General features: G+C 35.3%; 1 protein-coding gene and 1 pseudogene across 1 annotated transcript; one reads left to right on the forward strand and one right to left on the reverse strand.

The window, feature by feature from the left end:
* Positions 1-9,585: 9,585 nt before the first annotated feature.
* Positions 9,586-10,392, reverse strand: LOC109392623 (proteasome subunit alpha type-1 pseudogene; annotated as a pseudogene).
* Positions 10,393-10,597: 205 nt separating this feature from the next.
* CUNH6orf58 (chromosome unknown C6orf58 homolog) lies at positions 10,598-27,444 on the forward strand. Its single transcript, XM_019661219.1, has 6 exons — positions 10,598-10,898; positions 14,626-14,712; positions 16,273-16,457; positions 18,179-18,279; positions 25,399-25,637; positions 27,323-27,444. Exons 1-6 carry the CDS (start codon positions 10,598-10,600, stop codon positions 27,442-27,444), a joined length of 1,035 nt encoding a protein of 344 aa, XP_019516764.1.
* Positions 27,445-27,897: the final 453 nt, after the last annotated feature.

Consider the following 27,897-nt stretch of genomic DNA (forward strand, 5'->3'; position numbering starts at 1 on the left):
TAAAAAAATTCCACACTAACAGACTGGTTATAGGTACTTACAATGCAGTATTATGTTAATCCTTAGAAAGAACAAAGTAAGTCTATAAGTATGGGCATTTTTCAAAATTTATAAATATCTCTGGATAAATAAACAATATTAAATTAATGTAACAAAAATAAGCTGAAAACTGTGCAATACAGTTCTATTTTGGTAAAAGAAGTTTAAGTATGCATCTGAAAGGATACAAAGGATTTCAACCAGAAATTTCACCACTAAATTGTTAAATTATTGGTTTTATCTTTATCATCATGAAGACCACTGGTCTAAATTAATGACTACATGATTAAGGAAATAAATTAATCAGGGTTAGATTATCAAACATTTTACTACCTACTTTCTAAACAGTGTTAATATTCTTTACATTCGTTTCCCAAAGAGCATGTTTAGAAAACTATGTTAAGAAAAACTATTAATGGAAATAACTTTGCATATAAGAATCATTAAGTGTTTTAGGGGATGAGGAGGTAAACTTTCTCAGAACCTACAGTTAAGTTGGCCTCTGTTTCTTCTTTTTTACCTGGGACCAGTGCCTGTTCTCTTTGGCCACATGGTGGCAGCATCTGAACACTGCTGCTCATTTCCTCCTGGGTGAGGACACATTCTTAGGCAAAATTTGATGGGTGCAGTCTAATTAGAGGGAGGAGACTAAATGAAACTGCCATGCTACAACTAGTTGATGTGTAATGGCTTTCTATGAAAGTACTTTCTGTCACAGGAGAAAATAATATATTGGGTTGTCGGAAAAGTCATGATGCATTTTTGCAATGAAAAACAGAAAAAATATGTCATGACTTTTCCAACAACCCAATATAATGTGTTATTGCCACTGTGGGGGAGGAAGAAACTTTTCTCTACCCTCAAGTTTCTTAGGCTGGCCTAATAAATCTACATGAGATAGGTTAACAAGAGAAAATAACCAAATTTAATACATATGTATGCATGGGAACCCCACATACATGAGAGGGTCAGAGACCCCACATACATGAGAGGTTCAAGGACACAGAGTTTAAATAAAGTACATGTGACATTCTGAGCTAAGGGAGAGAGAGGTAAGGGCTTCAAAGGGTCATTGCAGGTCACTAACAATAGCAGATGGTGAGTAATTAGAAGTTTGCCCTGTCTATAGACAGATAGATTATAAAAAAGTTATTTCTGGTGATAACTCTTATTATGGGCAAGGCCCCTAATTTAAATTCTTTAAGGAAGAGGTAAAAGTTTCTCATGAGCCTGCAAGGACATGATTACCTTCAGCTCAAAATAATTCACATGCTAAAGTGGCACATTTTGAGGAGGCCTGTTCTGAGCCCTTACACCATGAAGAGAAATTACACATATTTTAGAAAAACATTTTAAATTTTGGAAAAACCTTACCATTAATTTAGCAACCTTTAGAATAAATTTCAATAACAGTAATGTGCTCTACAATGAATCATGCTCTTTTTTTCTTATTGCTTTAAGAGACAGACTTAGTAATCTCAATTCTTAAATTATTCCTGTTGTCTCTTATTAAAATTAATCATGATACATGGGTTTTTAAAGAGTGGATGGGTAGGAGAGGGAGAAGAGCAGTATATTTTAGTTTTAGGAAATTAGATTGCAATGTGAATGTGCCTCTCGACAGGACAGTACATAATTCTCATGTTCACCATTCTCGTCCTGGTACCTAAACACCTAACGTGGGATAAATGAATTAATTAATGATGGTCTATTGTTCATCACCTGATGATTCAAATTCCTGGACCCATGTTTTGACTAATTCTTAAAATCATCATTGAACAATACTAAAATTTATTCATAAAAGATACTCCTAAAATGGACGTGACTTTTAAAATATATCTATAGCACATGCATTTAATATTAATCTTAAAAGGTTTTTACAAGATTTTTTACTTTGGTTTTTTTACAGTATGGGAATGTGTTATGGTAAACTTATTTTTTGTATCACCTGTTAAATTTGTAGTTTATAGTGAAAACATTGTGTGTGATGACTATGTTGAAATAGTTAAATTTAAAAATTCACTGGGTCAATTAAGACTAAGAAAATATGCCTTCTGGTCAGACATTCCAAATTTCAGCTTTACTCACCTGACATGACCTTATCCAAGCTACTTAAATTCTCTAAAATTTAGTTTTCTTATGCATCAAACGCAGATAAAATATATTACTTATAAAGTTTGGGAAAATTCATTGTGATCATGTAAGTAAGCACTTAGCAAGTGTTCTATGTATGGAACAGTCAGGCACAGTGAGTATTATAAGAAGTGCTCTAGTTGCTATTACTTTGATGGAGGCTAGGCAGCACACTTCTGAAAGTGAAAAAACTCAGGTTTCTGCAGTAGAATGAGGCATTTTATTTATTTATTTATTTATTTTTTAGCTGAGCCATCCCGCCACCTGTTGGCAGCTCACGGCTGCTCAGCTCAGGCTGACTCGAACCGCTGTTGCTCAGAGCTCAAACTCTTGAGCGAGCTCTTAACCAACTGAGCCACTCAGCCGGCCCGTGGCATTTTTATAATGAATGGTGAAGACCCATGATGAATGGGGCATGACGAAGACGCTCCTTGGCCAAACTTTAGTTAGGCTTCTCTGAATCCTCTTCTCTATTAGACTTCGATCTTAGCCTTTGGTATCTCTCATTGCTAAGTTCAGTTTTAGCAAGAATTCTACTAAGTCAGCTTAGAGAGAATGCTCTACTCTTGATAATCTGATCAAGCTCTTCACTTGTCTTTAGTTCTTGGCCTGTCTTTAGCAAGACTCTTGTCAGACCAGCTGAGCAGGAACCCTATTCTAGTGTCTTCTTTCAGTAATTTTCCATCCATTGACCTCACTCAGATCCTTGGCTCTGAGTATAAATCCCTACTGACTTAGCTGTATCCTACTTGAGTTTTATCTCTCTCCTCAATCGCAATACCTCTATTTCAATAGTCTTGAATAAAGTCTTCCTTACCGTTTTAAGATTTATCAGAATCATTTTTCTCTAACAGGTAGACTATGCATAGAGTTTCATCATCAATTATAGACATGGTTTATAGGATGAATGCATGTGTGTGTAAGAGTGTGTATGTGAATTCATCTTCATCCAGTAGATGGAATGAATCATTGCCAATACTCAGCCTCATTCTGGACTCTGTCAGAAAAGGTGAAACAAGTAACTCTTTTATTGTCACTTTAGAGAAATAATCTCTATTTTGTGTGTCTAAATATACCCAGCTGTGCAGGCTAAAAAAGCAGTGTCTTTCCACTAGTACTCTTACATTTCAGAAATTTTTATTTTCACATGCTTGTACTTGAACATGAATTTCATAATATAGAAAAATGTATAATTTGTTTTTCTTTAAAACAATTTTTCTGGGGCCGGCTGAGTGGTGCGTTGGTTAAGAGCTGGCTTGGGACACCAGCTCTGAGCAGCAGGGCCCCAGTTCAGATCCCACATGAGGGTCAGTGACACTGCCCTCTACAGCTAAGATGATGAACGACAGCTCAACCTGGAGCTGGGCTGCCATGAGTCCACCAGCGATGGCATAGGCTGCAGCCCCTGCTGCAGTGGGCTACCATAAGCTACCGTGTGTGGCTGGCAGCCAGTGTGAGCAGCTGGCAGCCAGTGTGAGCTGCCAGGAGCTGCTGTGAGCGGCCGTCCAGAGGCCAATGACCGATCTGCCTCACTTGGGAAGAGCGCAATGATAATACCAACATGGGCCAGTGAAGCGACGTCCTCCACAACTAGACAGAAGAACAAAAGGACAGCAACTTCTCTGTTCCCCTTCCCCCGATTCCCCAATAAAATCTTAAAAAAAAAAAAAAATTCTGTTTTGAATTTAGTTTTCCTGATGTCCTGACCAAATACATCATCACATATTATTAATTAGAAACAATCTTATCAATTGTCTTTGTTTATAAATTTAATTATAACTTTTGAAAATATATTTATGGTAAAATGGGCCCACATGTCACAAGCTGGGCTCATCTTAGATGTTTAAAGTTGCTTAATATTTTAAAATACATAAATTTAATTCACCATATTTATAGGTTAAAGGAACAAAATAACTTACTGCTAGATGCAAATCATTGGATAATATTCAACCTCAATGAACGATACAAGCATTCTTAGCAATCACTGAACAGACATGATTTTCCTTTTTGTGATAAAAGGTAGTTTCCAGAGGCCTATTGTTAACATAATTACTAATAATAGAAATATTCTATTTAAATTCAGAAACCAAATAAGAATGTCCCGTTTCCCCATACAATTCAGCATTACATTGGAGGTTCCAGTCTGTATAATTTAAAGTAAAAATAAATAATACATAAAGATTGGAAAGATAGATAAAAATTGCCTTGTCAAGGGCAAGCTAATTAATTTAGTAAATCCAAGGTTTTATTTCTGCCCAATTGATTAATTTCTTGTCAATTTAGTAATACCCAGATTAAAATTTTCTTCCAAGGTTTTCTCTTCTTCCTTGTCTTCTCAGGGTTGAATGCTTGTTCTTGAGCAGTTGGGAAGCTAGTGAAAGTAATTAGGTTATTTAATCTGGGTCAATCCTATGCAAGTCGCTGAGTTCTCACTTTTATCCTTGATGTAAATGGTAGTCTAGTGTGTGGCTCACTTCAATTTACTTTAGTGAAGATATTGTCCCCTCTAGATATTCAGCAACATTCCAAGTAGCATCACTTTCTAAAATTGATATTCTCCTCACTGAACAAGTGACAGTGTAGGCACAATGAGTCTTCTCTGAGAAATTTAGCTTTCTAATTAAGGTTAAGAATTTTTTTTCATGTTGTTATGAAGTACTGTTACTAGACTAGAAGGAGAAAGGAATCCCATTTAATATTTCTATAATAGAAAACAGATTTGGAATTCTAACAGAGGAATATAGAATTCCCATGCCCTATCTTCCATGTCTTTCAATAAATAATCATAGCAATTACATTTTACCTTTGGGACATTTGGTGAGCTGGATGAAAGAACAAACAGAAGCCCTTAGTGTTGATGTATGCCCTGGTTATGATGCTGCTGAGGTCCTTTTTCAGTACACAAAACATTATCAGAATACACCTCTCTTTCAAGTGCCATTGAAATATTCTCTAAGATAACCCATATAGTCTACCCCCCAAAAAAAACAATCAAGTCTTGAGGTATATAAAAAGATTTAAAATGTGCACTATATATTCCTTACAATAGTAAACAATTTTAGGAACTATAGAAATCAATTAGAAATCAGTAAAAGAAAGATATCTGAATATTCCCCAAATATGTAAAAAAAAATTAAAAACACACTTTTAAATATCTCATAAGCCAAAGAAGAAAACACAATGTAAACTAGAAAGAATTTTGTATTTAATGAAAATGAAAATATGACATACCAAAATTTTCAGGGTATAGCTAAAGCAGTGCTTAGAAGAAAATACATGCTTATGTAAAAATTTTTTTAAAAGATCCAAAATTGATGAATATAACATGTCTTCTGAAACTATCAAAAGGACACTAAATTAAACACAAAGTAAGTTTTAAACAAAAAGAAGCACTAAAGGGTACAAATCAGTTAAATGCAGAGGGTGCCAAAAAAATGATACGCATTTTAAGAGAGGAAAAAACTGTAATAAAATTGTAATACTGAATATATACCAATAACAAAAGATGAATATAATCATGTGTATACATTTTTTGGCACTGCCAATATAAAGTGAACGAACAGAGAAAATCAATGAAACCAATAATTTTCAAAAATATCAATACAATTGATAAATATCCAGTTTGATTGATGAAGAAGAAAGTAGGACACAAATTACCAATATGAGGAAGAAGACAGGGAATATGACCACGTACTTTACCAACATTTAATAAGAAATAACATGAAGAGCCTTATGCCAACAACTTGGAAAACAGAAAAAAACTGATAAATTGCTTGAAAGATTAAAGCACAAACTAGCACAAAAATAAATAGAAAATCTGAATAGCCATATACTAAATAAATTGAAGAGGTAATTTTAAAAAGTCTTTCCCTATACCCAATAAATACTTTCCAGGCCCAGATGTTTTCATCAATGAATTCTCTCAGACATCCAAGGAAAAAATAATCTTACACAAACTTTTTCTGAAAATAGCAAAAGAGATAGTAAATCTCAAGTAATTTATCAGGCTTAGACTACACTGTTAACATCACTGAAAACAAGAACAGAAAATTGCACACCAGTGTGCCTCCTGAACTGAAACACTAATTGTAATATTACAAATTGAACCCAGCAATAAGAAGTCTGACAATTAAGTTCACGAACTTGTTTCAATGATGTTGCTAACCTTTTTTTTGCTATCAAAGGAATTATCCTTTATGAATTTGTACCAACTGCACAGTTAACCAAGTTTTTTATTTGGAAGTGCTGAAAATGCTGCATGAAAAAGTTAAACGACCTGAGCTTTTCACCAACAATTCATGGCTGCTGCATCACAACAATGCACAAGCTCAGATGGCACTGTCTGTGAGAGAGTTTTTAGCCAGTAATCAAATAACTGTATTGGAATGCCCTCCCTACTCACCTGATCTGGCCCCTAATAACTTATTCCTTTGCCCAAAGATAAAGGTAATATTGAAAGGAAGACATCAAGGGTAATATGATGACAGCTCTGATGTCCATCCCAGGAAAAGAGTTCCAAAATTGCTTTAAAGGGTGGACTAGGCACTGGCATCAATGCATAGCTCCCCAAGGGGAGTATTTCGAAGGTGACCATAGTGATATTCAGCAATGAGGTATGTAGCACTTTTTCTAGGATGAGTTCACAAATGTAATTGTCTGACCTCGTACGATGTTGGCAGCTGCTTTTAGAAAAGTATGTCTTATAATATATATCCATATATTTATTTTATAAAGGTGAAATATATATTGTTTTAATGTGCAGAATGATTGTGTTCTTGATCTAGAACATAACAACAATTTCTAATACTTCCCTTTTATATTGATGTACTCAGAGGGTTGAATAACAAATGATCAGAAGTCTATTGGATAAATAAGATGGCCGGAGCGAAGCAGCTGAATCCTGCTGAGGGATGTTTAATCTGGACCATGCCAGGAGTAAGCCATGCCTTTGACCTGCTATGAAACAGGGGTTTCTAATGAGCTAATAATTGGGCTCTCTAGATGTACTGCTTATTGATACTGAGGTAATCATTGTCATTATGTGTAAGCAAAACCCAAATAACAGTGGTTTAAATGAGATAGAAAATTATTTCTCTCCCAGGTAATGTCCAGATGTAGGGATTCAGGAATATCTCATGGCTCTAAGTTCTCTGGGACTCACACAATCTCAAGCTTTGCATTCTGGTATCCCCAAGATAGTTATCCTTTCTTGTCAAAATGGAATTTTAGCCATCAAATCCGCAATACAAGCCACACCACACAGGAAGGGATGAGAAAGCGGCATGTCCTCTTTTTGTTTAAGGGAAATGTGGACATTGTTTCCATGTATGTTCCTGCAGTCAGTACTTAGTAACATGGCTGCATGGCTGCTTCTTCAAGGGATACTAGAAATGTAGCCATAGTTCTTTTTTTTTTTTTTTTTAGCTGAGCCATCCTGCCACCTGTTGGCAGCTCAGCCGCTGCTCAGCTCGGGCCGGGCATCCAACCGCTGTTGCTCAGAGCTCAAACTCTTGAGCAAGCTCTTAACCAACTGAGCCACTCAGCTGGCCCATAGCCATAATTCTTGATGTGCATTGTTCTAGCTAAAATTCTCAGGGAGAAGGAAAATTGGAAATAACTAGGAGTTTTTGCCAACAGACTGACTTGGTCTGTCTGTTGCTTCAAACTTCTTTGCGACAGAAGCTTCTATTAAATGAATTATTCATATCCTTTTCAGTACATCTTGACACATTATTCTAACTCCTAGTTATATCAACCTTCATATTTTCTGTGCAATACATTAAAGCTTTTTTTTTAATCATAAGTAAGCACCCTAATGTCATTTGTAATATATTTTGTAATCAGGGTAGACTAAGGAACTCCTGGATGGTTTCTGTTGACAAGTAGTTTCACCTATAATATTATGGGCTTTCCTTATCTATTCTTTAAGTTCTGACATAGATAGGGCTCCAAAAGTTAACTATTTTAAATGTTAGCTGATATGTCAATTTCCTCTACATTACCCCTAAACAGTAGTTGAAATCTCTGCATGGGAAAAACTAAGCCTTTTTAAGGGAGTACATTCCTTTATAATGAAATTGTAATGAACAGGAATTTCTTTTTTTATATTAGTTGAGACGTATACACCTGAAATTAGAACCTGTTAGCCTTTGTCTTTTTCTCTAGAATCTAGAGACACACGATTCACCACAGGAGCTGGTCGTCTTCATATTCAATACACATACTAAATAAATGTTTTCAAAGTTTTTTTCTTAGCCGTTGACAAGAGATGAACTAATGGGTCTCTGAAGGTTTTCAGTCAGGGACCTGTGTTTAAACATTCTCAAAGTACTAAAAAGACTCATCATATGGACACGCTCACTGCGAAGATTCTTTACAGAGATGTATAATAGTAAGGATACATAGCTGAACCATAAGTAAAAAGACACAGGCAGAGTCTGGAGAAATGCAGGTATAGGTTTATATATGCTCTCTTCCTCCCATGAGAAGTCATACAGAACACACTTTTTTTCCAGCAATAAAAGTGAAGCAACATGTGTGTGATGTTTTTGAGCAGAAATCCTCATTAGCGATACAGTGCCTAAGCTGTTTATTGTGGACTGGTCACGTAGGCATCCTCCGGTTTGGGAGTTGGTCACGTATAAAAATTTCAGACTTTAGAAGGAAAGCAGGTGTTTAGTGTAAACCATATCGATTGCAGTCTAGGAACAGTGAATCACCCTTGTCATTTAACTATTGATTAGGAATTCTGAAAGCTAAGTACACAAGTGTTAGCCAAGTACCAATCTTACAAAGCAGGTTTTCTTTTCATGATAGCAGGCAGCCACAGATCTGCTAAGTAAATTCTTTTCTGCAGAGGTAAATAAATGTCCATGTCTTTAAATTCCTAGATAAATAAGGTCAAGATACATGCGCAAGATTGTACTCACTTTAAGAGGTATAAAAAATACAATGTAAATAGAATAACCATTTTCTAGAAGAATTTTCAATATTTACTCATTCAAGATTAACATTTTTGATAGCTTTTTAAAACTCTTGTGTAAACAGCAAACTATGTTGGTAATGTTATTTAACAGAAAAGACACCCTATTTCCTTTGAAAAGGATTTCTTTTTTTTTTTTAGGTGAAACAATTTTATTTCACAGTTGTCTTTAAAACCACAAAGACACTATATTCTTTATATAAAAACATTAGTACAGATAACTATACTTTCTAGAAAATGATTATATAGACCCTCTCAAAGAAAAATGCATCACAATATATGGTTTAGAGTGAAGGGGATTGGAAAAAAATCACACCTGGACTGATTCTTAAAACATACCATGTCACTATTACAGATTTTTTGGTTCAAAGTATAGATGATTGTCATTGGTACATGTTCTTGCATTCTTACACATTTGGTAATACACATATAGACTGATTCATCACTTAATGCTCCATTGGTTCATCAGCCTTTTCTGCAGGTTCATCAGCAGGTTGAGCAGGCTGTGCCTTTCTCTGTGGCCTTTCTTCAAGACCTTCTAGGAATGGAGACACATTGTCATCATCATATATTGTAAACTCCAAGTTTTTACCAACAATTCCAATGGAAACATTCTTTGTAGTTAAGTCCTGTTCTGCAGGAAGTGTCTCTCGTAAGGCACGCAGACCATGCTTAACCAGTTCATTCAAGTTACACTCCATAAACTCAGACATAAGTCTCTCCAAGTAAGTACGAGCTGATTGAGAACGGGCTCCAATGGACGTAGCACTGCAGTCGAAATAGTTGGCAGATGGACAGGTTTGGAAAATATGAGGGCCCATATCATCATAACCAGCAATAAGCAGCCCAACACCATAAGGTCTCCGGCCATATCTTTGCATTGGTATCTGGGTCTTGCTTCCAATTAGAGCTACAAGAGGAGACACAGGAAGAAGTCTGTCAAATACAAATCTGGAATCCAAACACTCCTGGTGCATAAAATTACTTAACAGTCTAGCATCAGCAGTAAGTCCTGCAATTGAGATACCAATATGGTTGTCAACATGGAGAATTTTTTTCTGATGAGCTGCGAGTTCTGACTGTGCTCTCTTCAATGCAACCAACACTGCATGGGTTTTTGATTTCAGACCAGCGGTAGCTGAACCTTGTTTGACAGCTTCCATTGCATATTCAATTTGACGAATCCTGCCCTGAGGGCTCCAAACAGTGACATCATTGTCATACTGGTTGCGAAACATGTTTCCCTCACAGGCCTGGCTGCACCCTCCAGCAGAGATGTGGATCAAGGAAGTGGAAAAGGATTTCTTATCTGCATTTTATTGATCCCAGGAAACAGAACAGTGTTCATATGTTGGTGTATAATAGGCAAATAAGCCCCATAACTTCTTCCTCCTTTTCTCAATAAAAGCTCTGCCACAACCTCAACCTCCCAGTTTGGGCATAATGGCTTTCCTTCCTCCCTGGGCCTGCATACTAGTTGGCTGCTTTTCTGTTGCTTTAGCAGAAGTATCCAGCCTCTCAGATCTGTATCCCCCTCTGTGGATGGACAGTCCTGGTCAGTTCAGTGGCTACAGGGTGGAGAATGGAAAGTACATTATTGACCCTTGGGTATACCCGGAGAGGTTGGGGATGTATAAAATCCTACTGAGCCAGACAGCCAGATATTTTGAAAAATTTGCACCAGGAAATGAACAAAATCTATTATGGGGATTGCCCCTACAGCATGGCTGGCAATATAGTACAGGTAAGAATAACTCTTGCTTTCATTCTAGCGATCTACCAATATAACCACAAAGCAATATGGGGAATGGGATTCTGTGTATACCATGCGATGCTTTTGAAAATTGATTATTTACTTTTCCCTCCTCCCCCCACATAACCATTATTTTTTTCCTTCTTCTTCTCCTCCATAAATCTTTCTTATTTGTGTTGCTGTTTTGACTAGAAATGGCAGTGAAGCAGACATTATAGTTGCCAAAGTGAAAAGACTTCAAGTTTAATCTATTGAGCTTTCTACAAGTATTTATCGCACTCCTATTAAGTGCCAGACCCAAGTCTAAGCACCAGGAGGAACAAATATAGTTAAGACGATATGCATTAAAAACAGAAAGTGATGTCAAATTAGTTTGAATTCCTTGAAGCTCTAATTGTGATTACCTATACGTGGCGATGGGGGTGATGATGACAAGGAGAGGCACTTGTTCATAAAGATTTTTCTCTGCAAATGATTTACTCCTTTTGAAAATAAAGTACATTCCACTGTTTAGTTAAAAGATATGTTTGTAACCAAAGATTCATAAATTAAATGAAATTTTTGTTCTGGCTGACAGAAGAAGCTCATGAAAGAGTGGTGCCTCTTGCCCACTCCATACTGATAATAACACTGACAAGGAAATTAGTTCTGTTCTGATGGAAAAAAATTCAGGGAGATGAAAGTTTACCTGCGGTCTGAGCAGGGGTCACATGCAGGAGCTACTGATGTTGGCACACCATCCATCTTTGCCAGGGGATGTCTTGAGACTCAAACCTACTCCAATTTATCTGTCTTCCCTTGGAGTCAAAAAGATCATGGTCGAGGAGAAATCATGAACGTAGAGCTCACTATGAGAAGCATGTCAGCCTCAGGATTCCCGCAGGCCTGTGGTAGCTGGGGGCTGAATAGGCAGGTAGATTAATTCCTTCTTACTCTCTCATTATGCTCACACATTCGGATCAAGTCTGACTAAACTCACCTAGTGATGGGCTTATATGAGTCCAGCATTTTCAAGAGCAGTGGGCATGTGGGGGTGTAAATAAATATTTCAGACAGTTTCCCTGCATCAAAGATTTCACAACACATTTGGAACATGAAAGAGCAAAAATTAAATAGGAAACAATAAATAACAATTCTTGGGTAAAAGTTAAAAGTGCAAAAGAAGAAACAGAGTGGAGTGAGCTGGAGTAATCAGAAAAAAATGGATTTGAATCAAGGCTTGAAATGTGGACAGAATTTCAGTGGGAAAATAGAAGCAAAATCTTCCAGAAAATAAAAGCATAAGAGAAAGTCTTGGTTCTCAGGCTTGGCTGCACATTGAAAATAACTGCTTAATTAAAAAAAACCAAAACCAATGCCTAGGTCCACCACTAGAAATTCTACTCTGATTTAATAATATGAGAAATTAAACTAAAGGACTGAGCCTGGAAACATGACATAGGTATGTGTGATTAAGTATAAGTTGTGTGAGAGTGTGTGTGTGTGTGTGTGTGTGTGTGTGTGTGTGTTAGAGGATCAAAAAAAGGAAGGGAAGATACAGAGAGAGGGCTTGAAAGGGATGGTGTTGTTGAGGGAACAATGAGAGATCAAATTAAAGCAAAATATTTACTGATATTTAGGAATTAATGCTATTGGAATAATGGACAAATTTAGGGTTTGGGTTTGAAGTTTTAAGTGATAAAAAGCTTCTTTAGGTTCTTGAACAAGTATGATTTTTACTAAAAGTGTTTTTATCAGGCTTGTTGAGAATTTTGACTTAGATAGATTTTTTAAAAGGCATTTATATCATTGGGTCAAGCTGAGATGCTGCAAAGATAATCCAGATCCGAAACGAAGAACCTGAATGAGTGAATGTCCATGGTGAAAGCTAAAAAGATTCTTCAAAGGGAGAAATGACAGCACATGGGTTCAGATTGGAACAGTAGAAACGGAAGAGCTGAGGTTGTTGGAATGAAAGAATGCAAAATTTTATTCTTCTGACAGAAAGAGATATTTAACGTTTCATGAGTATCAAGATCAGTGTACAATTTCAACAATGCTTAGTTGGAGATGAGAAATAATCAAATAGGACACACGCTCAAGTGGGTGTTTAGGTCTAAAGAATAATTGCTACCAACATTAAGGTGATATTTGACGGTGTTCTACAGGGTGAACTCTGAGAGTCAGTGAAATTACAAGGAGGTGATGGGGTAATGGGAAGAGGAACAGCACAACCCCCAGAGGAAATAAAAGAGAAGAAACAGAGAAGGGTTTTACAGACTTGTCTTTAATTTAGCAGTCTGAGGAACAGTCAATTAAAAAACTTCACACGCCTCATATTCATACAGCTTAATAGCATTGACAAATTCTTCATAATCATTGCTTTAAGAATGATCAGCGAAAGGAAAGCAGAGTGATACAGAATAATAAAATGAAAAAGAAAAAAACTGAACTGAAGATATAAATGGAAAAGAAATGAGCAGAACTCACACACACACACACACACACACACACACACACACACACACACACACACTGAAGATGGTGAAATTGTACAAAAACGGAAGGAAAAGAAAGTGAGTGCGCATGAGAAGGGGTAGAAACAAAAGTAGAAGCAGCATATTGGTTAGTGAGGCATGAAAGCATGGGAGCAGTTGGAGAAGTAAATGAGACCAAGTCTTTGATTTAGTTGGGTGGAAGCCAAAGAAAAGAGGAAGTTAGCAGGAGTGGAGAGAACAAGTTGTGGATAAGTAAGGTAAGAAACTAACAAAGTAAACCAAAACAAAAAGCTATACTGAAAACAACAGTTGAAAAGGGGAAGGAAAGTATGACAGAGAATCAGAAGGATGAACAAAGGATAAGCAAGGGAGATGGGAAAATGATACAAAATAAACCTGAAAAGTCAGAGAGGTATTAAGAAAATATCAGTTGTCATTTGGTGGGGAAAAGAAAGACTATACTCATGGGAAGAAACACTTTTCATCCTTTTTCTCACTTGACACGCAACCTTATGATTTAGTTAATATTATTATCCCCGTCTTATAGATAAGGAAACTGAGGCATAAGTGGGCAGTTACTTAGCAAAGGTTGACCTAGGAAATGACCTCAGGAATTTGGTTTGACAGTAGGCCTCTCTTAATCTGTGTGCATATTGCTTCCCTAATTTTGAAGGGGAGAAGAGAAAGCAGAACAGAGAATAATTACTAAAGTAAATAATATTCAAGGTGGATAATTTAAAAGTGAAAAAAAACATAGTGATATTAGAGAAAGGAAAATAAATTGGTTCAGAGATGAGAAATGAAGGATATAAAGAATGGTTGGAACAAGTCATCAGAAGAAAAATGTTTGAACAGGCTGATGGCTGCCAGATGGGAGGCAGCTTGGGGGCGTTGGATGAAAAAGATGAGGAGATTAAGAAGTACAAACTGGTAGTTACAAAATAGTCACGGGGATGTAAAGTACATCATAGGAAATATAGTCAGTGATGTTGTAATAAGATGTCAGCTGGATATTAAACTTATGAGTGGGAGAATCATTTCTTAAGTTATATAAATGTCTAACCACTATGTTGTACACCTGAAACTAATATATTATTAAATGTCAACTGTAATTGAAAAAAAATGATAGAAAAGATAAATATTTGTGCATCTTTCAAAACAAAACACACCTAATCAAGTGACAATTATAACCAGTTTTAAAATGTGCATAATACGTAATCTGTGCCTCCTCTCTCTTCTAGGCAGATTAGCTGATCCCAGCCAGAGGACAGACTGTGGCTATGAATCTGGAAATCATCTGTGCATCTCTGTGGACAGTTGGTGGGCTGGTAGGTTCATTTAAATAGGAAAATAGATAGTATTCAACGAAATATTCACAAATATTCAACGAAACATCTTAGGGACAGAGACAAAACAATAACTGCTATTCCTATGTTAAAAGAAATCTACCCACTATGGTCCCTTGTGGCCTTCATGTCACATTCTAGGATTTTACAGCCACAATGTCAATAAATATGCTATAAGACATATTCTGCTTTTCAGAGAAGGACTGAAACAAGGAACTGCAAAGGATGATGGCCTCTGACAAACAAGCAATGGCAGTTGGGTGGGAGGTCACACTAGTGTTGGGGAGTCTGCAGGATAGAAAAGAATGAGAAATGAGAGAACAATAATCTAGTATTTTTTTCTCATTTCATTTAGATCAAATGTGTTTAACTTTTAAACTTGTAACTATATCAGAGATTAACCCATCACAAATCATTTTATCAATCAGAAATCTAAGGTTTCGAGTATTTATCACCAAATAATCAGAAAGTATTTTCTAATTCTTTGATTTTATTTAGTGTTTTCATAATGAAATTAATTTACACTCAATTTTATAGAGGCATTTTCCAATAATTAGAAACAGAACCACATTAAACTTCACTTTCTTGGGGTGACACACATCATATACATCTTCACATATTTTTTCTAATGACATTGGTTCCTTTCAAAGACCCATGAATAGTCATGGCCACAGGTCTAGAATCAAGTTTCTTTATTCTCAGATTGACTTAGTAGCTTGCAGTATCAGCCTGCTACACTGGGGCATGGGACTGCGTTCACAAATGCAAGTATATAATGAAGAATGTTCTGCATCACCAGTGAGAATCAGTATAAGCTTTATAGCCAACTATACTCTAATGTCTAAATCTACTGGAATAGGTTATATGTAGAAAAAATGAGAAATACTTAGTTCATTGTCAACTTCATTATCTGAAGGTCTATTATCAACACTTATCCAACATTTTTACTTTAAAAACCTACTATAAGACAAGGACTTTGTAATATCATAGCTGCATACTAAATTTGTTTAAATAAAATACAAAATATCAATGCTATAACCACATTAAAATATTTTAGAAAAAAATCACATTTCATTGTAGAACGTCAGAAGTGTAGTATCATTCTGTGCACAAGTGATACCTATCTTCCTTTTTACTTAATACCTTGAAAAATGAATATTACCAAATCCATTAAAATTACTTTTTGTTTTAAAATAGTATAGTCAACTATTTAACTTATATTTACTTATAATTGTAGGGTTATTAACAGAAACATGTTAAAGTTTTATATATATATATATATATATATTATATACATATATATGTATATGTATATATGTATATGAATACATATATAAATTTATATATATGAATATATATACAAATATATATATGAGTATATATAATATGCAATCCTTATGGTGACTTTCAATTTTTTTCAGTATTTTTATATATTTCTGGATCTGTGGGTTTTTGCTTAATGGTTTACAGATTACTTAAAAATATCCTCTATCATATTTGTTATACTGTACTTGTGGTAATAATAGTACTTTGCTCTTACAGACATGAATTACTTTCTCTCTGCATTACCCTTCCTTGCTGCCGTTGACTCTGGCATAATGGGGATATCACCAGACCAAGTCATGCTTTTGCCACCACCCAAAATTCAGACGCGCTTTTGTCTTACTGTTGCTACTTGTCAGTCATCCTTCCCTGTGTTAATGAGAAAGTGGAATGCCTTCTACCAGGTTTCTTTTTTAAGTTTTGTAATTTATTCTCTTAGGTGGTGGGAAGAGAATTTCTTTTTCTTTTTTGAGAATTTCTTTTTTTGTATAATGCTTTGTCTAGGTTTTTGTGTGTATAATACAATATTTTCCTAAGAATAAAAATGTAGTTTTTGTAAGTTATATTAATACTGTCACAGTGCAGCAGGGCGTTACATGTCATTAATATCCTCTGAACCAATACATCATTAATACAAAATCTATCCACCCATCTCACTCTAAATAAATTATACATAAATGTGATAGCTCACTGGATATCTCACTGAATATAAAGCTTATTGTGGTTAATTAAACCTTCAGGTCAATCAAAGAACAAATCTTGGGAGAAATATGATTATAGGGTTTTTTTTAATTGATTAAATTTTTTTTTCAATTATAGTTAACATTAAATATTATATTAGTTTTAGGAGTATAGCATAGTGGTTAGACATTTATATAACTTATAACATGAACCCCCGATAAGTCCAGTATTCAGCTGATACCATATGTAGTTATAACAATATTAATAACAATGTTCCCTAAGTTATATATACTTTACATCCCTGTGACTATTTTGTAACTGTCAATTTGTACTTCTTAATCCCTTCACCTTTTTCACCCAGTCCCTCAACCCCTCAGGGTTGGTTTTAGGATTGGTTTTAAACAATTCATTTAAACTGAATAAATGAAAGATCACATACAGGTAAAAGTAACAAATATGGGACAATCAAAACCAAATATTCAATGATCAAAACAAAATACATTGGTTAAGCATAGACATGAACCAAGATCAATGCTGAAAAGATAGATTTACTAGTTTTATAATTTATTAGTTCATTATTTTAGATAAACTTAAATTAAATACCCTAATCATTTCCACCTTTTCTTAACCTTAAGCTTTTTTGATAATTTCAACTATGGGAGCAAAGGAAAAAATGTTAAAAAATAAAATCCTCCTGGCCAGTATAAAATACTGACTGTTGGGAAAATATTTGCAGTACATTTCTTATAGATGCACTTAATATTACTACTACTAATAGATATTATTATAGCCTTTACAGAGTGTCAGTCACTGGTGGTTTATACAAATTAATTCTTAGAAACAAAATTCTCCTCTCATGTAGAATATTGCTAAATTGTAAATGTGGACAAGATTAAATTTTAGTCTCAGAGACACAGAGGAAACACTGATGATTGCTAGATGGGACGGGGGTGGGGATGAGGGAGAAGGGGAAGGGACGAGACAACATAAATTGGTAACTCAATATGGCCTCAGGGATAGAAAAGACAGTTTGGGGAATATAATCAATAATGTCATAAATATTTTTTAGGGGGCCAGATGGACTCATGTCTTGTTAGGGAAATGACTTCATGGATGGTGTAGAGGCCTGACCACTGCACTGTACATCTGAAGCTGCCATTGAATAATATTATATGTCAACTATAATTTAATACATATATATAGTCATGAGATGTGGAGTACAGTGTGGGGAATGGAATCAATGGAATTGTAATAGATATGTATGATATCAGGGGTTGGGGGGCGGTGGATTGGGGGAGGGGAGTTGTTACTTTGTGAGGGGTGAAAAGCATAACTATTGCATTGTTTTGTACACCTGAAACTAATAAAAAAAAAAGACTAAATTGTAGGGAGAGGAATCGTTATAGTTGCTCAAACTTAAATCAATTTCTGCTCTTTGCTACAGCACCTGAAGTTACCTTCTAGTAGCTTTGAGGACTTGTTGAAGTACTTATGGGATGCTCATGCCTCAACCTTGGAAGATCTTCACAAAACATTTGATGATAGGTAACAACGGATCCCTCATCATTTTTATTTAATATGGCAAACAATTTTTGGTTTTATTTATGCTTTTTTATCCTCCTCCTAAAGTGACTGTCTACCTTCCTATTAAATAATATATCTAATCATTGGGGTATTTAATGATGAGATGTGAATATGTTAGTGTGATCAGGCTTAAAAAGTGTTTTATGGAGGGGCAAAAATTTGAGAAGAAAAATCTCATACCAACCAACCAACCAACCAACCAACAAATAAAACATGCAACCAATTTCTCTCTATTGAAAAAAAAAGAAAAGAAATGATAATCATTATTTTGATCACAGATATAGAATAGGTATATACTTGTTGGGGCAGAGGGGGGAATCAACCAGCATTAAGGTTAGAACACAAAATAGGCTAGAAGGTTATCAAGTCACTTCAAAAGTAAACCTGGGGGTATTATATACCTAGATATGACAGTGTAAAAATAATTTGATCACAAGCATATAAACCAAAAAAAATCAATTTTCTGATATTATTAGAAGCACTTTCTTCACTAATTATAACAAAATAGCATTGTATTCTTATTAACTAATTTTATGTCCTAAAATTCTACCTTTCTTACCTGTTCTTCCATTTAGGTGTGAACAAATGACCCTCCTAAATTAATTTTTAAAATAGCTGCAGTTTCTTAAGTACAATAAATAAAAGAAATTTCACCAAGTATTTTAACGTAATATGTCACTTCAAAATAACTTCTTTTTGTAGATTATGAATATGCAACTGAGCTGTTTAGTAATTTGCTTAAGATCTTACAACTAGTGAATGGCAGGGCTAGATGGACATTCCCTGTGGCTTCATAGCCTTCAAGTATGGCCTCCAAACTCCTTTTCAGAGGTCAATATCTACCAAGGTTCTTCCTCCTTTCTTAAAGGATATTAATAGCTGCTAAACAGTAAAAATATGCTTCCTCCTTTTCAATGTATGGTCATGCATTGCTTATCAGCAGAAATAAGTCCTTCGAAATGTATCATTAGACAATTTCTTCATTGTGAGAACATCATAGGGGTATAAACTTAGATGGTCTAGCCTACTACACATCAAGGCTATATGGTATAACCTATTGTTCCTAGGCTAAAAACTTGTATATCATGTAACTGCACTGAATACTGTAGGAAATTGTAGCACAATGATATCTGTGTATCTAAACATATCTAAACCACACAAGATTAAATCAACACAAAATAAAATGATGCAATCAAGAGACCTTGTAAACATGAGTTATATGAGGCTACTGCCTGGGTAACACTGAATACTGTTTTATAGCAAACATTTTTTTAATAAGTAGAAAGTGTACACTGTTACGATGAAACTATAGTATACATAAACCAGTAATATAGTTGTCTATTATCATTACCAAGTATATACTGTACATAATTTGTGTGTGTTATTCTTTTATATGACTGACTGTGCAGTAGGTTTGTTTACACCAGCATCACCACAAACACTTGAGTAATGCATTGCACTATGACCTTACAAAGGCTATGATGTCACCAGGCAATAGGAATTTTTCAGCTCCATTATAACCTTAAGGGACTACCGTCCTACATGCGGTCTGTTATTGACAGAAATATTGCAATATGATGCATAACTGTATAACAAAGCAGGAACAAATGAAGCGAAATAAAATATAAGATTCACTTCCTTTTGAAAGAATCTTCCAATTCTAAGAGATAAACCACAAATGACATCACTTAACTGAACAAAACGTGCATTCATGCTTCTTTACCCTCTCACTCAAGTAGGTTAGAGGGCAGGTGAGTGTGAGCAGTGCCTCCCTGCCCTAGGAGTCAGAACAGTGGATAGACAGTGTACAGAGTATGCTTGCAGCTGCTGGGATCTACTTCAGAACTTTTGAGAGACCCTTCCTTCCTTCCTTCCTTCTTTCCTTCCTTCCTTCTTTCCTTCCTTCTTTCCTTCCTTCCTTCCTGTGTTCTTCCCTTCCTTCCTTTCCTTCTTCCTTTCTTTTTCTTTATTTTATATACTGAACTCAGGTATACTTTAACATTTTTGTTTTGGATTATTTTTAGTTTGTATATTATCCACTTCTTATATGTCGATTTAATGAGTCAAATGGTTCTATGAGGTTTGGTCACCCATTCCATCAAAAATATATAAATAAATCAAACAGCCATATCTAGAGAGAATACCACTATAGCTACTTGTATGGCTATTTCGATATGTCTAAAAAAAATTTTTATAGCACATTGATTTTCAGTTTTAGGCATTATCTTTTGTGTCACTACTACAAAAAAATCACCATTTAGTTTACTCCACCCCTACTTCACACACATTTTTCCTACCTCTCATTTTCTCTGTATAGTTGTTTAGTGATTTTTGTTAGGTCAATATTCAGCACTTACATTATTTTAACTATTATCAGTATTCACATCTTGGTAATGTACTAAGCTGATTACTTTTACTTTTTCTCATCAGTTAATCCCCATTAGAGTTGATAATTTTCTTGTGTTTTTGTTTGCTTTCCATTGTACATAACACTAATTATTTACTTCACATTGGCAACCAAGGAAGTTTCTTCTCAAGATGTTTAAAAGCATCAAGAATTATGTCAATTTCTTCATCTTGAAGAGGCTTTTTTTCAGAGCCAATGGTTTGTTCTAATCTGCCCAGGTGGCCAGGTATAATCTTCAGGTGTCTACTACCACTTGGGGATTTCGTTTGCCTTTTTTTGTGTGTTGAATCACCTGTTTCTAGCATCCCATGCTTTGGTTAGGACTTACATACCAGTGGATTCAGAACTGTTGTATAAGAAAAAAAAAATGAAGGTAATTTTCATCTATTAAACTATCCTTATTTTGTCATGGTTTTTGACTGAGGCTTTATATGAGTACAGAAATCTAGGCTAGTGACACTTGAGATTTTTGAAAGCTTATCTCCATTACTTTTTCGCTTCACATTTGCTGTTGAGAAGTCTGAAACCAGTATGATTTCTGATCTTTTGTATGTAAGCTTTTTATCAATCTTTTCTTTTTCCTTCAGTTTGTTATTTTGTTTTGGTATCTCTTATCCTCATTAGAGCCTTTTCTCATGTATTTGGTAAAACCTGGATATCCCTTGTATTTAAAGAGAGGCACTTATATGAGGAGTGGCCTTTTTCTACTGTGAACACCCTTCTAGGGTAATGTTGCTGAGCCATTTAACTAAGGGAGTTCTTAGCATCAATCACTTTATCTTCTCTCTTGAGTCAATCAGTCTTCCAGCGGAGACACTTTCACCTGCTTTAAAAGTGAAGGCCTGCCTGCCAATATTCTTAAAGTCAAAAGAAGGAAGGAAGGAGGGGAAGGCGCGAGTCTTAGTATCTGGTATACTATATTCACATCGATCCCTTGTTTTCAATGTGGCTTCCCTACCTTCAACTGTGACTAGCTCATCCAGTTCAGGGACCTTCTGCTCTAGTCTTTCAAGTGTGAGTAGTTACCTCCTACTTGGAATTTGGGAGGGAATCTTTATATATGTTTGCTTCTTCAATAGACTTTCAAGGAATCACTCTTTTTTGTTTGTTTGTTTGTTTTTTAGCTGAGCCATCCTGCCACCTGTTGGCAGCTCAGCAGCAGCTCAGCTTGGGCCAGGCATCGAACCGCTGTTGCTCAGAGCTCAAACTCTTGAGCGAGCTCTTAACCAACTGAGCCACTCGGCCGGCCCCTCAAGGAATCACTCTTGATTTTAGCAAACTTCCTTCACCCAGAGGGTCCCACTCAGTCTTTATTTGGGAGATATTGTAAAAATTACATTAGGATTATTTCTTAGCTTCTCTCTGGTTGCTTAGGATTTACTTTTATGACTATATTAAATCTTCTTTAATTTGTCCTATTTGATTTCCAGACTCCAAAATTTTGTTACTCCTGTCTCCCCTCCTATTCTTCCAGTCCTTCCGAGTTTACGCTTTTTAATGGAGATTTTGCAACAGGTAGTAAAAATTGATAGAGTTATACAAATCAGCATTTTTATTGAAAAGTTCAATTTCTTTAATTGAAATAATTTCCTTCTGTTTTTTTTAATAGGTTCACTTCAGTTTCATCTATTTATAGTATAGATAAATTTATAGATAAAGTTATTACTAACTGAGTTTAAGAATGAAAGCTTTTAATCAATTCATGTCACTTGAAACTTGGAAAATAGAACTCCAGCCAAATGGAATTCTTCTGACACCTTATGTTGATGGAACATGAATCTTTAAGGATTACCAAGACGAAAGATTTCAAACACTTGTTTATGTGCCCTCTGATTTGTCCAGTCCTAAGAATTCATTTGGGAGGTTTTCGGCTACTAATGATTCCTTGAAAAAGAGTAATAATGTAGAGGTTAAGGTCTTGTGCTTTGAGGACAAACAGATCAGATTTCATTTGACCTGAGGATTCCAACAGTGATAAACTCAGTTTTCTCATCTTTAAACCTATAATAATAATAGTACATGGGGCCCGCTGAGTGGCTCAATTGGTTAAGAGTGCAAGCTCTGAGCAACAGGTCCCCAGTTCGATTCCCACATGGGCCAGTGAGCTGCGCCTGAGCTGAGCTGCTATTGAGCTGGTGAGAGCACGTGTTTCACAACAAGGTTGCTGGTTTGACATCTGTATGGTGGGCTGCACCTCCCCTCAACTAAGATTGAACATGGCACCTTGAGCTGGGCAGCCACAAGCTGCCAACAGGTGGCCGAATGGCTCAGTGTGCAACAAGGCTGCCGGTTGGACTCCCACATGGGATGGTGAACTATGCCCGTCCCCACCCCCCCACAACTAGATTGAAAGCAGTGGCTGGACTTGGAGCAGAGCTTGCGCCCTCCACAACTAAGATTGAAGGTCAACAACTTGACTTAGAGCTGATGGGTCCTGTAAAAACACAATGTTCCCTTCCCCAATTCCCCAGTAAAAATCTTAAAAAAATAATAATAATAGTACATACTATATAGGGTAGTTTTGAGGATTAATTAAGAAATCTATGCATTATGCTTAACATGCCACTGACACATGGGAAGTTTTCAATACAAAGTAACTATTATCATCATGACAAGAAGAAGTAGAGGGCAGTAGTAAAGAGCATGAGCTTCAAAACCAGATCAACAGGACTGAAATCCTGATTCTGCAGTTTGTTGTGCGTGGCCCTGTATTTCCTTTATTTTTTCTCACAAGGCTGCAGCACAGTTGACAATCACTAAACCTCAGCGTCACACAACAGTAAGCTGTTCTGACCCGTACATCTGAGGTTTAGCTGGGCAGCCTGCTGATGTCTCCTGGGCTCATCAAGTATTGGCTGGTTTTGATTGTCCCCACAAGGTTGCATGGAGAAGCTCAGCTCTGCTCCAGTTGTCTCTCATTCTCCATCGGGCAAGCCTGGGTGTTTTCTATAGTGAGGACAGAATGGCAAGAGAGAGAATCTAAATTATGAAAATATATTTCAAGCCTATACTGTGTCAAGTGGGCTAATGTCCTATTGACCAAATCAAATCATATGGCTGAGCCAGAGACAGAAAATTGTGTCTCTCTCTTTTCCCCACTTCCCCCCTTCTCCCACTGAAGCAGGGAAGGAACACCAAAAAAATTGATATTTGGGGATATGTTTACAATCTATTACATGCTGGAGAACTTCCTTAAAAGTCATGTGCTACTTTCTTTAGGTAAAAAATATATGAGGGCATTTTTATTTATATGAAACAATACTGAACTCTGTGTGGTCTACATATCTTAAATAAAGCTCAATGGTTTTGGGTCCAAAAGTTGCTGGTGCATGTATATCTATATTTTAAATTAAAATGAGCCTTTAGGGTTTCTTTTTATCTTTTTACTTGGCCACATTTCAACTGACATTAGATAAATTGTTAAATAATACATTCAACTAAATCATTTGAAAGACTTCCATTGAATTTCGCTTCCGCTCATTTGTCCTCTGTGTCTTGAACTGGTGCTCTCATGTCTTTCTCTCCTAGTGTTGCTGACTCTTTGGAGTTTAATTCATTGTTACTAGGGCTTTGCGGCCATTGCTCAAAACACGTATAAATTCACAGGTCCTTTTATCCTTATTTCCTAGTCAGCTGTGATGTGAATAAAGCTAGTCAAGCTCTTCTTTTACCAAGGGTCCCCTGAACTTCTGGGTGCTGGAGTCAGGGAGGAGCCCACATGCGTGGGAGCCAAACACAGCAAGATTTCTCCTCTGGGTTATGTTATGGCTTATTTATGATTGACAAACATAATGTAAATACTTTCTATTTAATGGATTCTACATATGTGCTGTGGAAATAGAAATTAGAATGTAGTATAATGAGAAAACAAACTTTAAATAGACAAATAATGTGGTGCAATGGGAATATAAAGGAGGAAGAAATAGCCAATTCCATCTCAGGTCAGGTGGAAAACTTTGTGACGGAGTGACATCCGTGATATCACATGAAGGAAAATGTAGCTGGTGAGCAAAGCAGGGATTAGACAACGTTTCAGAGGGAAAGAGTCTGTTAAAAAAAAACACAAAAAACTACAAACTTAGATAGCTAATGGGGCCAGGAGCCATGAATTACATAGTCATAAAATAATTTGCTACACCCTTAACCTTACTGTAATAATTGTCCCCTAAATATGTAAGAGAGTTTGGTTTCCTAGAAAGTTTCATCTAGTAGGAAAAACCCATGTATTAAAAAATTAGACAAGAAAATTGCACATCTATTTTTTTAGGATGCTCAATATTTTAGGGGCCTCATGACTTCAGTTTTACAAAGGATGCCTGAGTCTGGTAAAAATTCTGCATTGGAAACTTTGATTTTTATCTGCACATTTCCAAAGAATATTACTTACTCAGAGTCTAACATCTGATTGTTATATAATATGCAAGGATAAAATATCTTATTAAAAGTGATAAAAACTCAATAAAATATAAACAATTGATTGGACAGTCCTTTCCAAAATTAAAGTTTAAACTACGTATATTTGTATCTTCAAAGGTAGGAGGAGCACAAGCCATGACATTCTAAAATTAAATACATTCTTAGTTGGTTGGCAGAAGATGATGTTTCTCTAGGAAATGAGGCTAAACCTTTGAGTGGACTAATTATAAGTGTACATGTTTTCACTTGTCTTTTAGGTTGGAATATTATTCTCAACCAGAAGCATATTTTGGAAAAAGTTGGTCTTGTGCTGTAGGATATATAGCTGTAGTCAGGCTTCCTACAAACTTGACTTTAACACATGATTTCCAGAAGTCTCTGCCACCACGAATGCTTGTTAATGGGGACAGGGCCCCCGTCATCAGTGACTTTACTGAACTTCAGAATGCAGTCCTGTTTGGCTTAAATCTTCTTCATGAAGTAGATAACTCTACAGGTAACGATCTTAAGAAAAATATCTTAAAGAATATCAATATTCATTTAAATTGATAAAGGAAGGAATAATGATTATATATATATATATGTATAATTACAATGCACACTTTCAAAGAAAGTCATCATTTCCTATAGGTATCCATTTATCCATTTTACACGTTTGGATCCTTCCACTCATGGCCTGTCTTTTCTTATGAATCTTTATTGACCCACAAGCCAACAGACTTCTTACTGCAAAAACAACTTCTTTCTTTTATCTACAAACTCATATTTATATTTTGTTGTTGTTGCTGTTGTTGTTGTTATAATCTTCTGTCTTTTTCCCCTTTATTCATGGCTGTTAAGTTTAGAAAAAATAAAGGAATCTCAAAAGAAAACCTGCCATAATTAATGGGAAAACTAGCAAACTGACTTCTATGAGCTCCCTTTATCCAGCCTTACTAGTCACGGAAGAAGTATTCTGCTCCATTCCCTCAATTGTAGGGTTTCCTAGTGAAAAACAAAGGAATTTATAATTATGTGTTTGAATTACCACATTATATCAATTTTCCAGGCATGCTCTTATGCAGTGAACTAAACTTAAAACATAATTAAAATATTAGTATTTTGAAAACAAAAAAAAAATCTGAAAGCTATGAAAGGTATAAAAGCAAAGTAAAAATAAATACATTAAATATATGATTTGAAATCTTATTTGTAATTCTAAGAGTAACAAATACACCCAAGCATTTTAGAGGCTTCAAGCAATTGACGTTTCTTGCTCCAGCAATGGTCCAATATTTTACTGAGAAAGAAAGAGAGGCTTTGTAAATTTAAATAATTCACCAGCTGGTAAAATTTGCATCCTGGCTAGATTACTTTAAAGCCTGTGCTCTTTCTCCTTAACAAATCATACTGCATACTGAAATCTATATTCTAGGATAGTTTGAAATCTGGTGTCAGTACTTTGCTGTTGTTGCTAGATGTGTCACAGTGGAACTGATTCAACATTAATCAAATCTAAAAATTTCAGGCTAACCAAATTTCCTCCTTAGTCTAGAAAGGGTCTTGGGGTTTTAATAGATTAGCTATAGTCAACTGAGAAACATGAGCCAATGCTCTGACCCACCAATCAGGCAACATACTACCACTACATAGAGAGGGGGAAAGGATGCTTATGAAAATTAAATGGAAACTAAGCCTTATCCTCCCATCCCCAAAGAGTCTGGGAAGAAAAAAGTAGACCTGAGACCAAGTGTTCTGGATACTTCCAAATTGCTACCTCTTGTACATTAACAGATCCTTGCTTCAAAAATACTGTCAATGGTACTCAAGGAAGTTTTCAAGAGGTTACATTTTTGTCATAAAACTTGAATTAAGGTTCCTGTTTTCTCCAACCAACTATCATCTAACAATTTCTATAATTTGTGTTAGTTTGTTATGTAGAAGATGTTACTTCACTGTTAATGAATTTACAATCTTTGAATGTGTTTGTTCACTTTACCCAGTTTTCTGGTGAGTAACTTCATTTTTCTTACTGGTTTTTATATGAAGAGCTGGTGAATTAATTTTAAATTTAAAAATTTATGTGTGCAATTATCCTGCAAAGAACAATATTTGTATGCAAAATACATAGACTTTTATTTAAAATAAACATTTTTACAATTGGATTTAAACTTACTTGTAAAATTTTTATATCTTTTCCAGGGTCATTATCTTTGGCTATATGGAAAATTTTAATGAGGACACAAGCTGCAAGAAAGTTAGTTCTAGAGTTTTTAAAAGTAATTCTTGAAAACTATAATCCAACACTTTTTGGAAATGATTAATAAATTAACAATGAACAATTCTAATTTGTTGTGCAACAGCAAGTTCAAAATTTAACATGATCATAATCATATATTTTCTTGTTTCTGTTGTTTTTTTATTTATGCTCATTTGTTAGGATTTTGTCCATGCATTCCTAATATTTAAATTCAAATTAATACTGTGATTATTTTGCTCAATAATTTCTGACTTTTAAATTTATCAATATAAAATGTTTAAGACCTAAAGAAGATTGGATTAAGCTAATACAAATCACTGAGAAATTAATAAACAAACATTAAACTTGTATGGCTTTTTTGTTGTTATCTTATGTAACCTAATTTCACGAAATTTAGGGCAATATATCTTGCTGATTTATAAACCAAACCCAGAACATTTTAAAAACAAATACTTAATGTCAATTAAAATTTTACAACTCATGAAACTGAACTGGCCAAGTATATACTTAACTGATT

The sequence above is a fragment of the Hipposideros armiger genome, unplaced genomic scaffold (genome assembly GCF_001890085.2).
Source record: "Hipposideros armiger isolate ML-2016 unplaced genomic scaffold, ASM189008v1 scaffold_340, whole genome shotgun sequence".
In the NCBI taxonomy this organism is placed as follows: domain Eukaryota; kingdom Metazoa; phylum Chordata; class Mammalia; order Chiroptera; family Hipposideridae; genus Hipposideros; species Hipposideros armiger.

Excerpts from the sequence above, each read along its gene's own strand:
- CUNH6orf58 (XM_019661219.1), top strand. The coding sequence starts at position 10,598 with ATGGCTTTCCTTCCTCCCTGGGCCTGCATACTAGTTGGCTGCTTTTCT. Across the intron at positions 10,899-14,625 it reads TGGCTGGCAATATAGTACAG|GCAGATTAGCTGATCCCAGC; the intron begins GTAAGAATAACT and ends TCTCTCTTCTAG. Across the intron at positions 18,280-25,398 it reads CACAAAACATTTGATGATAG|GTTGGAATATTATTCTCAAC; the intron begins GTAACAACGGAT and ends CTTGTCTTTTAG.